The sequence below is a fragment of the Halichoeres trimaculatus genome, unplaced genomic scaffold (assembly GCF_033239565.1).
Source record: "Halichoeres trimaculatus isolate MK-OKI-2021-1 unplaced genomic scaffold, fHalTri1.1 fHalTri1_scaffold_20, whole genome shotgun sequence".
Lineage (NCBI taxonomy): Eukaryota > Metazoa > Chordata > Actinopteri > Labriformes > Labridae > Halichoeres > Halichoeres trimaculatus.
This window is the reverse complement of record NW_027437198.1, coordinates 5700104-5713449: the sequence shown is the minus strand read 5'-3', so window position 1 is coordinate 5713449 and position 13346 is coordinate 5700104. Positions and strand designations below refer to the sequence as shown.

Genomic DNA, 13346 nt, shown 5'->3' with positions numbered 1-13346 from the left:
AGCGGGCTCCACCTCGTAACATACAGCTCTTCAAACAGTTTTCCCAGCCCCGCCTCTCCTCCGGCCCCGTCACTGTCACTCAGACGGGTGGCGACTCCAAAACAGCCCCCTCCTCCCCCATCATGTCCCCTGATGGGAGGTCGTTCTTCAAGGTCCAGGAGGTGGAGGCCAGGATAGAGGATACAAAGCGGCGTCTCTCAGAGGTGATGTCAGACCCCCTGCAGCTTTTTAGTAAGATCATGGGGGATGAGTCTGGCATGGGAGCTGCTGGAGGCGCCACTCATCGAGCTAAATCACTGTCCGCCAGTGCGACGGAGCTCAGTGGAGTGACTGCCGTGAATGGACATGCAGAGAGTAACAACAACTACAGCATCAAGGAAGAGGAAGGTGCAGAAGGTGAAGAAGATGAGGAAGAAACCCCGACAGGGAAGGGCCCTGACTCTGTTTTCTTCTCCTTCCCATCACTGGCGCCTGCTCCAGCTCCCTCCCAGAACTCTTCGTCCACTTTCCCCAAGTCTCCGTCTTTCACTCTGGGCCGGTGCTCGATGTCTGCGCTGGTAGCCAAACAAGAGGACGAGGATTTCTGTGAACTTTACAGTGAGGACTTTGACATTTGTACTGATACAGAAACAGCAGATGGGGATCACCCTGGGTCCCGGCAGCCCCATACTGGTAGCACTGGGTTGTGTAGTGAACTGGACACAGAGGAGGAGGAGATATTTGAGGAAGAGTTGAACTCCGTACCTGTGACTGCTCTTATTTTCCTGACACAGTTGGTGTACTTGTATCTCCTTCTCCCAGTGCCTCCGTATGCGTGTGCGGTGGTGCACGGGATAGTGGTGGGGTTCATGATAGTTTTGCTCGTTCTTTGGTTGTCCTCTTCGCATAGCTCCTCAAACAGATGGAGACGAAGGACGGAGCAGTGGAATGTGTCCCAGCTGGACATCAAAGAACCAGGAATATTTAAGGTAGGGAACCTTTGCTTTATGTCAAATATGAATGATCAGGGAATTTTTGGAATTTCTCCTAACTTTGTCTAACTGTCATAAATAAAGGCATAAATAATAGTTGTAGCTATGCTCCAAAATGTATACATATTTTGATGAGCATTTAACCATGCCATCATTTATATTTGCCTTAGTGCTGAAACTTACCTGAACAGGATTTCTAGACTCCAAATCTAGAAAAGTGGTCTTGATGGAAAGGCTGTAGGCTCATAAATTAGAGATTGATGATGATCAAATATGCTTGGAATTGTTTCCACATGTGATTCATGGAACAGCAGAATTTGCATGCAATCATGTTGGTTTTTGAAAACCTCTTTCAAGTTGATTAGTAAAAGAAGGCAAATTTGCGAAAATTTCAGAGACAAAATTTCCTAAAGTTTTAGAAAAAAATAATTTTAGTTGACAGCAACGAACTCCTGAAAGTTTTCAATGTTCCTGAGCTAACATTACCATGGAAATTTTCAGGAAACGCTTTTACTGGAAATTTTCCACCTCTTTGCAACCCAAGTGACCACATTGGTTCATACATTTGCTCGTAACTTGCTGCATCATGCAAAAAGTTGTCCTAAAGTAGGAAAAGTAATATTAAAAAAATAGACAAGCTGACATCTTAAGCATTGTGGGATGTAGTACTCATGGAAACTGCAGTCTTCATCCCACACTGCAAAAAATAGAAATCTAACCAAGCATTCATGTGTTATTTTAACCTGTAAAAAATAAAAAAGCCTTTTTAGACTTAATACAAGCCACATTCACTCGATCAGTCCAGAAAAAATGTCTTATTTCAAGTTATTATTTAAAGATAAAAATGTGTAAAAAGTTAGTAAAGTAAGAAGAAATGTCTTGTATTAGAATAGAATAAATAGAACAGAGTATATATATATATATATATATATATATATATATATATATATATATATATATATATAAATATGTATGTATATATGTATATAAGAATAAAATCAGTGTCAAATAGAAAAATCAGAGACGACAGCTTGTCCATCATTGTCCAGTCAGCCAGCCTCCACCTCCACAGGGTCCAGGACTGAGCTTCTTTAGTCACGCTCCATCTCTGTCTCCTGGATCCTGTCTGCTCACAGCAAGTGAAGCTCTTCCAACATGGTGTTGGTGTCTGAAGTTAGCTCTGTTCTTATCCCACTGGCAGATATTTTTACTTGCTACAATAATTCAGACCTAATTATTGACTCGCAATATCTTTAAATAGGCATATTGTTCTGCACTAATCAGGTGAATGTGGCTTATATCAAGTGTATTTAGACAATTTTACTAAAAAAAATAATACCAAAATAATTCTTAGATTTCAGTTTTTTGCAGTGTAGAAACAAAACTTTTGTCCAGACAGTTACAGTTTACAGTTTCATTTAGCAAACACTTTTGTCCAAAGCGACGTACAACACATTCAAGAATTTAGACAGAAGAAAAACCTAGTTAGTTTGAAAAACAGTGCTACAAGTTATTTGGCTGCAGGTGCTGACATTAAGTGCGGGGGGGGGGGGGGGGGGGGGGGGGCTGAGTACCAGACCTATAAGAGCTGAGTACCAGCTGAGTACCAGACCCTCTGACTCATTCTCCCCCTGAGGACAAAGATGAGAAGGGTCAGATTAAGGGCCTAAGTGTTCCCTGAACAAATGAGTTTTCAGACATCTCTTAAAGTAGAAAGGAACTCTGTGGATCAATAGAGTTAAGTAATTAATTCCACCATTTGGGAACAACAGAGGAGAAGAGTCTGGCTACTGATTTGGAGCCGTGCTGGGCTGAAAGCACCAGGCGTCTTTCACAAGCAGAGCGTAGTGGGCGAAAAGGGGTGTAGACCTGGATGAGGGACCCCAGGTAGACAGGAGCCGTTCTTGTCATTGTTTTCTAAGCCAGAAAAGGAGCTTTGAATTTGATTTGAGCTGCTACTGGTAGCCAGTAAAGAGAGATTAACAGCTGGGTGACGTGTGCTGTTTTGGGCTGGTTAAAGACCAGACGTGCTGCTGCATTCTGAATCATCTGCAGAGGTTTAAATGTACACGCAGGAAGGCCTGCTAGGAGGGAATTGCAGTAGTCGTTGCATGATATCACAAGGGCCTGTACCAGAAGAATCAACACAACATGAAAACTGGGCACTGTTATGCACTATTTATTTTACTTTTATTAGAATGATGTTTCAGACTTTTAAAAGTCTAATATAATAAAGCTAGGTATATAGTCTAATATAGCTCATTAGGCTCATTTCAGCACTTTACTTTGGTTAGAGGGGTGATTCAGACTTCTTATAGTCTTTGGAGTTATGTTAAGTAATCGCTAGTATTAGGTGTATCACCCACAGGGGATGCTGATCAGCCCATTTGTTGAGAAACTGCAAGAGAACCTGAACAAAAACTAGCTAAATTAGCTCATTTTCAGCACTTTCCTTCGCCATCAGAACGCCCATCTGTTCCTAGATGTGTCATAGAGTTTTTAAGCAAACTAAAAAATGTGAATCTCTGTCTGAAATCGATGAATCCAGAGCTTGATTTACACATACTGTTAGAAGCATCAGTGTGATGAATGATATGGGACCTCAGAGCACCTCAGAGAGAAACGTACTTAGCAAGAGCACCACAGAATACAAGATTTCGTGTTTACTTTCAAGCATCAGCTCAAGTGTAGTAGATAGGCTTGTTGTCCCCGGGAGATTCACTTTCATATCTTTACACTCTATCTTCCAACATCCTCCTAATGCTGGCCAGGCACTGAGATTTCCCCTGTTGTTTCGGAGTGAATTGGTTTTGCTCTTGCAGCCTCCTTTGGGACTGATAAAGTGGGAGTTTGGATGAGAATTAAACTCTGCAGCCTCATGGGAACCAGCAGACACATATGGAGGTCGTATCAGAGTTACAGGTTAGCCTGGAGACACAGATACAAACGTCTGCCCTCTGTTTTTAGTTAACCTCAAATCAAGATTTTTTTTAAAGAAGACATGTTTAGCAGTTTGAAAGTGTTATGTAAGCTTGTGTGTGTGTGTGTGTGTGTGTGTGTTTGTGCTTCAGTGGGTACCAAGCTGTGCAACAGGAGCGCCTCGTGGCTGGAGGGCACAGCTGTTCCAGAAGACGAGCTCTGCTGTTGTGTGGGACATGATACACGAATATTAACAATATGAACAAGCACAGGGGCACAACAGCAAGAACAGACCCTCATGTTTCTCTTCATCTTTATAATCCTGTAAACATTAACTAAGAGTCAGATGTGATGACAACAGTTTGCAGAATAAACTCCAGTATCTCTGCATGTTTCATCTGCTTTAAAGCCAAACAGTGAGTTATGAGCACAGAATAAACAAAATATGAACCCATTGCTCTCTTGAGTGATATTATGAAGCCAGATAATTAGGGATGCGATATTAGAGTTGCTCAGTCGTCACGTGTTTGTCTATCAGTACCAATAGTTTCAGTTACACTGCAAAAAAACTGAAATCTTATCAAGTGTTATTATTTTATTTTAATTGAAAATTGTATTGTTATACTTGATATGAGCCAAATTCAAGACAAAAATGAGGTCTGAATCACTTGTTACTAGAAAAAAAAAATCTGCCAATGGATCAAGAAAAATTTGCTAGAATACTGTCTTAAAACAAGTCACTTTTCTCTTGTTCCATTGGCAATTTTTTTTTACTTGTTACAAGCGATTCAGACCTTATTTTTGTCTTTGAATAAATTGAAACGAGGAATTTTCCTGGATTGACCAGATGAATGTGGCTCATTAAGTCTAAAAAGAATATTTCTTAATGAAAATAAGACAAAAACTCTTAGTAAGATTAAGTGGTGAGCGGTGACCTGTTACAGTGGTCATGCTGAATTATTAACTACAGTTAGCGCCCATTTTTTAGCTATTTATTTTTATCAATAAAAACATGTTATATGTTTTTCATGGATCCCCGGAGGTGTCAGGCTGCAGAATATAGTATTACAGCGAGGGAACGCCTTGCACGCGTCAATAAAGTGTTCCCTCCACGCTACAGTATAGTGAGAGAACGGGATAAATAAAGCGTTACCTTGCTATATTATAGCGAGACACTTCCGGGGCTCTGTAGTTTTCCGTTGAAAAGGAGACATGGCCAACAGAACAATTTGCTGACCTGTGGATAGCCAGCTTGCCATTTATGTTTGTCATAAGTGCTAGCTTGAAAGTGACAGACAAAGGAGTCAGGACCACTTGAAATTGTATTCATCTTTTACTCAGTTCCCCGGGGAAACAGCACTGAACGCAAAGACTGAATTGAATTGATTTCACTCATTTTGGCTCGGCTACTGCGGCAATAAAGGTCCCATATTCTGCTCCCTTTCTGCAGTTTAATATGGATCATTGATGTCTTCATGAAATGGTAGTAACATGTTTTGGTTTAAAAAGCCAAAAAATCAAGCACAGCAGCATTGTTTCTGATTTAGTGGGCGTGACCTTCATATGTAAATGAGCCACCGCTGATACTGCCCCACTCTTCCGTGTCACTGAGAGTGCTGCCACGAGCTCCGAGTGCACAATGTTTAGAAAACAGCAAAGCTTGTTTATCATAACATTGCAGGCTAAAACAACAGGCTAACCGCAGCTAAAGTTAGCATTCTGAAGCTAACACAGAGACAGGGGGACACTGAGGAAAAGCTCTTACATCTGCTCCACAGCACACAGCATTTAAAATACTCACATTTCCAGGGTCAGAGGTTTGTTGGTGGATGGTTGGTAATGCGCCTGGATTCAGGACCAGTCTATTCGCTAGCCCTCTGTTGTACTGTCCAAAGTTGGAAAAGCAGTCGGCCGTGAAGTGACTAGCACACACATGCACAGTTTTACTGAGTGTAGCTGGCACATTTCCCTCATAAATGAATTCTAGCCACTCAGTCTCATCTTCCTCCGAGATGGGAAGCTTGTGCATGGAACTATGTGGCTGTTTAGGGGCGGGGAGAGGGTTCAGGGGTATCTGCTCTGGTGGACCAATCAGGTCAGACTTGCTCCTGAGTTGTCAAAAAAGGGAATTGCTGACATCGGCAAATGCCCAAAATCCAAACAGTTCATTTCAGGTCAGGATATTACATTCACAAGCACTACTTAGTACAGGTTTTGTCATTAAATATCACATTTTGTGGGCTGGGAGGAAAGCCAAAGACCCACAAATTTCACTAAAGACTTAATAAAGTTATTTTTGCATCATATGGGACCTTTAGTTTATGAATTTGATCCAGTTATGAGCATGCGCATTGGTAGATAAGCTGCTTCACTGACAACTTTTTTGCCATTCAAAAGACTCATGTACAGTAAACACAGCCTCTAGCACTGATACTCCTGCATGCGTGAAACAAGATGTCAGCTTTCCAGCTTTTCACAAACAAAACTGGACAGCTGAGGCAGGAATTTTATAAAAGGACACACTGACAGATTAATATTTTCAATGGTTTTATTAAAGGGCTTGGGCATGCACTGCATTTATAGCTTCTTATGACTGCTCGCCCCTGGTAAGATTTTAGTTTTTTCCAGTGTAGAAAAGCTTGCCATCTTGTTTACTGAAAGCAATTTGATAGCTTTCTTTCTTTAAACCATGAAGACACCTCGTCCATCTCTTTGTTCTCTCAGGGCTGGATGAATGAGATCCACAGCTACGACCCGGAGATGTATCACGCCACCCTGACCCACTCTGTTTACGTCCGTCTGGAGGGCTCCGTCCTGCGCCTGTCCAAGCCCAACAGGAACATCTCCCGCCGTGCCACACACAACGAGCCTAAACCTGACGTCACTTACATCAGCCAGAAGATCTACGACCTCACAGACAGCAAGGTGTGTCTGTGCTTAGAGATGAGATTTCTTCAAGTTCCCGCGCATGCTTGTTGGATTTTAATGTTTGAAGTGTGTTTGTCTCAGCTGACTCTCCGGCCTATTTGTGTACTGCATGGTAAGCTTAAGAGATAGTGACATCAAGCACACGTCTCCTCATATTCTCTTTTGCCTGAGTGCATGTTTGCTAATGGGTCATGTTCAGTGACAGAGCCACTTAGAGTCACACACTGTGTGTAAACACAGAGCGAATATCTCAGGTCACTGACCCTGCGCTGACTCGGCTGATTTGTGTGCTGACTTGATGGTTTTGAAGGCCAGACAGTTAGAAGACATTTGTCATGTTGGTTTATCTTGGACTGAAAAGGTCATGGTCATCTGCATCATGCAACTTTCCAGCTCTCCTTCAGGCTCATCTCTGTAATGTTGTTGTGGGTTATTAGTCTGTCTGGAAGGTATTTAACCTTCAGTTATGGAGGCTTGTTATTATTACTGGTGTCCCCTTAGCATGCTTTTTCTTCTCACAGTCATAATTGATTTGTTTTGACTTCTATAACATCTCACACCTCCTGATAGCTTTAAAATGCAGTGTTAAAGCTCCTGTGAGGACTTTTCTTCAGGTGATGAAACTGGCTCAAATTAAAGAGATACTAAACAAGTCCCTCCTACCATGCAGCTGTCATACAAAACAACTTACAGCATTCAGCAGAAACAGCTTTTGTTTACATATCAATCAGCAAAGGAGTAGAGTTTTCTACAGGAAACAGTATTTTTTTTATGTATAGGGCAGGTTCAGCAAAGATAAAGGAGGTACCACTGTGTCCACAGGGGGGCGCCAAGTTTGAAATGAAGTGAATGTTATATCCATGTCAAAGTACTTAAGAATAAATTTAAACATTTTTGTTGCATAAGTTGACACAAAACACTGATAAAAAGATATTATCAGTTTAACAGAGGAAAAATAGTCCCTGGTCCAGTCCAGATCAGTTACAGCCTCATTGAAACAGACTGTCATCTGCCTCTGTGGAAGAAGAATTAACCCTTAACTGGACAGAATCTTGCTCCTTTCTCTCGATTGTTTGGGTCTCACATCCGTCACTGTCACCACTAACCTTCAATGTTTCTTTTGTGACGGAAAACTAACATTTCAGCCACAGTGTCAACAGGCAGAGGTGGAACATGCAAGAACTCCTTTCACATATTCTTTAGATATAAGGTGTGAGATCAGGTTGTCACAAGCCACCACCATCATCTTGACAGGGTATTGGCCAATCAGAATGACGTATTCAACATTTTGTGGAATGTACAATATGTACATGTCTGCTTCTACAAGAAGACAAATCTGGAAGATAAAACAGATTTTAATTCTGTGTGGATGGATATATTTAACTGCCAATGTGCCGGCTTAAAACACAAGGCTGATATGTGGCAAGAAGTTAGCAAACAACAAAAGAATGATAAGTTGAGTGACATAATCAAAATGTGTTATCAAATTCAAGTCTTCTTTTTGTATTTCTGCAATTTCATAAATTCAAAAAACTTTTTTTTTCTTTCATTTTTAATTTGATTAATTGTATTTTACAGGGACCATGCAAAACAGGTCAAGCCAGAGTTAGCTACAGAGCTAATTTTCTGTAGTCCTCGGGCATGAAGATGTAAAACAAACATAGTTAAGATAATTATTCAATATATTTTATATAGGCCTATATATAGAATTTCATGCACCTTATTGTCTTTATTGTGAAGGTAAAGTAGATTCTGTGGCTCCAAAATGAGTTTAATCCAGGTGAGATGAGGCAAAAAGGCTCCCTTGATAGTAAAAGCTGCAGACTGATCTAATCAAAGAAGAGTCTAAGTTTGGTCTCCAGGATTTATAAAAAAATAAGTATTTCTGCCTGAATTGTTCCCAGGGTTTTCTCTTTTTGTTGTCTGAAATATCTTAAAGCTGCATGCAACACACACAGCCCAGGGCAACCCTGTCACATAACATTAGTAGCTTCAATGCTCTCTTTGGTTGGATTCAAATTTTTTTTTAGCTTGTTCTTGTGAAAATGTAGGAAATGAATTGCTCTTGAAAACACCAAATAAATCATAATTTCCTAATTTTTTTGTCATTTCTAAAAAACTTGGTCTACATGTCCCCACAGATCCAGCTGGTGCCTCAAAGCTTGGCCAGAAAGAGAGTCTGGAACAAGAAGTACCCAATTTGCATCGAGCTAGCCAAGCAGGAGGACTTCATGTCCAAAGCCCAGGGAGAGAAGCCTGAAGCTGGGGAGGAAAAACTCACTGGGCTGGGGGAGAAGCCAGAACGAACAGATAAATGTGAGAAAGCAGAAGTGTTAGGATCTGCAGAGGAACTCAAGAGACCGGCCTCTGGTGGTGGAGATCTGACAATTTACCTGTTCGGGAGGACTGGTCGGGAAAAGGAGGAGTGGTTTCGGCGGTTTCTTGTGGCGTCCCGGGGGAAGTCTGATGGGAGAAGCGGCAGTCTGCCTGGCATCTGTAAGAGTGGTGAGTCTGAGTCCACACCGTGTTCAGTTTCACAAACCAAGGTGCAAACTGCCACATAAAGTTAATGAGTTTAGAATAGAAAAGAATAGAATAGAACTTTATTGTCATTGTAACAAGTACAACGAAATTGAAGTCACAGCAGCAATCAAGAAAACAAAAGTAAGAAAGTGTATAGAAAGTGCAAGAAGGTCCATAAGAAAATAGATGATGACAGCTTGTCCATCATTGTCCAGTTCAGCCAGCCTCCACTTCCACAGCTCCCAGGACTGAGCTTCTTCAGTCACGCTCTATCTCTGTCTCCTGGATCCTGTCTGCTCACAGCAGGTGAAGCTCTTCCAATGTCGCGTTGGTGTCTGATGTTAGCTCTTTTAGCCATGTCTGTGAATAGCATGATGCTGCTCTGCCTTCGGTATTCCCTCTGTTGCTGGGTTAGCACAGCTAGCTTGTTCATCTTTTGGAGATAGATCTAACGTTCCCATTAACGATGGATGGAAGGACAGGTCCATGTCGTCACTTCTTAGCTCACACCCGAGAACCAGCACATCGTCCTCGCCTCCTTCTCCTCACCTTGTGGGAAGACATCAGGCCTTATACCAGTTAGCATTGACATGCTACAGGCTGCTAACAGCTGAGTTCACATGTAAACAATGCAGCCATGGTTACATGTAGGATCTCCAGACAAACACAGGAGAAAAAGAAGTGAAAATATCACTGAAGCCACAAAAGTTTGGTGTCCATGACCAACAAATGAGCCAAAAAAAGTAATGATCCACTCCAAATACAAAGATTACGAAAAAGAGACGAAAGAAATTACAAGAAACGGACGAAGAAGAGAGAGCTGCTGCAAAAGGCAGCCATAGCCAAGAGGGCGGCGCCTTACCTGGCTCTTCTACGGATGCTGTCACATTCTGTGTCTGCACACTCACATCACTCCCTGCAGTCACAACAGCCATTCTCTGGACTGTGTTACAGCACAGCCATCAGATCCGTGGTTAAGCCCTGGCTTAGGGACCGCCAATCCCCTCATCTGAGCTAACAGATGAGTGTGAATGGGTCAGCAGGATTACATGCACAGAGAAGCTGCATATTATAGCATCGGTCTCCTCTGTGCGATATAAGCCTGAAAGGATGAGGCCCAATTCAAAGGGAAACACTAACACTGTAAAGGTTCAGTGATAACAGCAGCGTATGGAGAACAGGATTACTGAAAAGATGATTTGTGGTTATACATAGCAGTTTCATTAGAATCAACTATTTCAGCATTAATATGTGTCAGTAGGAGGATCTTGTGCAAAGCATGCTGATTCAGAGAGTTGCAGGGTTACATAGAGTCTCAAGCATTCATTATGCATATAAATTATGATGCAACGATTAGCTCAGTTCCATTAACCTTTACTCTTCACATCCTACATCACCTCCTCCCTCCTACACTTTTAGCCTTCCTGCCCTCCCACAGCCGCAGCAGCAGCACCCAGTCCGGTGTGGGCCTGGAGGCTGAGAGCAGGAGCAGCAGCCGGGGGAGCCTGGAGGAGCTGTCTCAGTCCCGCCTGTCTTACGCTTCAGCAGGAGGGATGAAGCAGAAGATGCTGTTGGATTATAATGTCTACATGGCTAAATATGTCAACCCGCAAGCACCACCGAGGAGTCCAAGTGCCACAGAGAGCCCTGGGAACAGCCCCGAGAGCAGCCCCAAAACCACCAAGAAGGTAGGCAAAAGAGGGTTGCTTTGATTTTTAAAAGATTTCAGAATGAGAACTCCAACGAGCAAAACATTCAGTCAGTTTCTGAATCTTTACTGATAAGTATCCTGCGGAGTCTGGCCACTAGTAGAGGCAATGAATTTGTGTTTTGCATCTGATTTGACAATATCTTGTTGTAACTTGAAACTTGAAAACTCCAAGTGTGCATCTGTTCTGGTGACCATGTGTGCTCAGGATCATTAGAGGTGCTGTGAGGAGGATGCTGTGACGCCTTTTAGCCAAGGGTCTCACGAACACTGTTGTGAAGACCTGCCTCTCAACAAGGGGTGTGTTTGTTTTAGAGATCAGATCTTGTTTTTAACACAAATTTTTCTTTGTTTAAAACAACTCTTTACAGTTATGTAGTGCTGTTGTTTGAAACGTTACAACAAGTGAATAATGTCAGATCGTCAGTTTAGTAGCCGGCTACATTTAGCTCTACTGACAGTCCGGTGCTCTAAGCTGTGTCTGTAATGTGTAACGTTAGCGAATCCTGGTTATGTCCTGTCAGTCATCTACCAATCAGAGCTAACGTAACCTCACTCTTCATTTTATTGATAGACTCTCAAGTTTGAACAGACCACTGCAGAATAACTGCTGACTGTGGGTTGGAATCAAGGTTATAATAGTTAACTAAAACGAAACTAAAAAGGAAAACTACAATTTAAAATACATTGCAGTTAACTCAAATTGATAAAAACTAGAAAAGAAAACAAAAACCATAAGTAAACTAAAACTGTATCTTGTGTTCACAATACTAACTGAAACTAATCTAAAATGTAGACAAAATGTCCTTAGTTATCGTTTCTGACAATATTAAAAGCCTTTACGATTTAAATAAATCCGACACATTTTCCCAAGCAATTTCACGACAGTTTTCGGCAGTTGTCAGTGCTGTACAGCACCACCACAGTGGCGTACTGGGACGTGCTTGTTTGCTGCACCGACTGGCTGTGTGCTGTGCTGCAACGAAACATAGTGGAGCAATGAATCAGAGCATTTGTAATAATAGAATAGAATAGAATAGAATAGAAATACTTTATTTATCCCCGAGGGGAAATTCAGGAGTCACCGCAGCATTTAAGAAAACAAAAGTAAGAAAGAGTATAGAAAGTGCAAAAAGGTCCATAAGAAATTAGATGACGACATCCCGTCCACCGCTCGTCCACCACTCTCCAGCCCAGCCAGTCTCCACCTCCACAGGGTCCAGGACTGAGCCTCCCCAGCAGTCTGTTCAGTCTCTGTCTCCTGGATCATGTCTTCTCACAGCAGGTGAAGCTCCTCCAATGTGGGGCCGGCGATGTCAGCTCCGTCAGCCACGTCCGTGAACAGCACGATGCCGCTGGGTTAGCACGGCTAGCTCGTCCATCCCCCGGGGCTAGATCCCACGTTCCCAACAACGATGGATGGAAGGACAGGTCCACGTCGTCACCTCCCAGCTCACATCCGAGAACCAGCACGTCGTCCTCACCGCCTCCTCCTCAGCTCGAGGGAAATCATCAAGCCCTACACTAATTAGCATTGACATGCTACAGGCTGCTAACAGCTAATTTCGCATGTAAACAATGCGGCCATGGTTACATGTAGGATCTCCAGAAAAACACAGGAGAAAAGTAGAAAAAATTTCACTGAAGCCACAAAAAGTTTGGTGTCCGTGACCGACAATGAACCATACAAAGTAATGATCCACTCCAAATACAAAGATTACGAAAAAGAGATGAAAAAAATTACAAGAAACGGACAAAGAAGAGAGAGCTGCTGCAACAGGCAGCTACTTGGGCAGCCTAATAGTTTAATTTCATGTGAGTCTGACTTTAATTGTTGCAGAGTCCAAGTTTCTAATTGTTTAAGCTCATCTATTGTTCTATATAATTCATGTTTATATCATTTTTATGTAATTTATGTTAACACTATATTTATATTATTAATGGTTATATTTTTATATTAAGTTTATATTATTTTCTTGTGTTAATCGCAGCAGCCAACAGTTCAGTATCAGCATTGACTTAGCAGTGAGCACTATGTTGGACTTGAAAATAAACAATATGACAAAATATTTACTCTGACCTTTTTGAATCCTCCACCTGCTTAATAAGGTATGAAAAAACTAAAACTAAACTGAAACTAAAATAAAACTAAACTAAAAATAAGCCTTGTTGCAAAACTCAAAACCAAATAAAAACTAGAATGCCCGCTCTGAAACTAATTAAAACTGAACTATAATGGAAAAAAAATGTCAAAACTAACTAAAACTAAACTATAATGACAGATCCAAAACTATTAT

At 41.7% G+C, this 13346-nt stretch overlaps 1 protein-coding gene across 1 annotated transcript in view; it reads left to right on the top strand.

Moving 5' to 3' along the window:
- The window catches only part of tex2 (testis expressed 2), a 54120-nt gene that overhangs the window by 27281 nt on the left and 13493 nt on the right, over nt 1–13346 (top strand). Inside the window, 4 exon segments of the mRNA XM_074695964.1 lie at nt 1–968; nt 6615–6815; nt 8960–9323; nt 10761–11029. Of these exon segments, the coding sequence (XP_074552065.1) occupies nt 1–968; nt 6615–6815; nt 8960–9323; nt 10761–11029 (1802 nt within the window).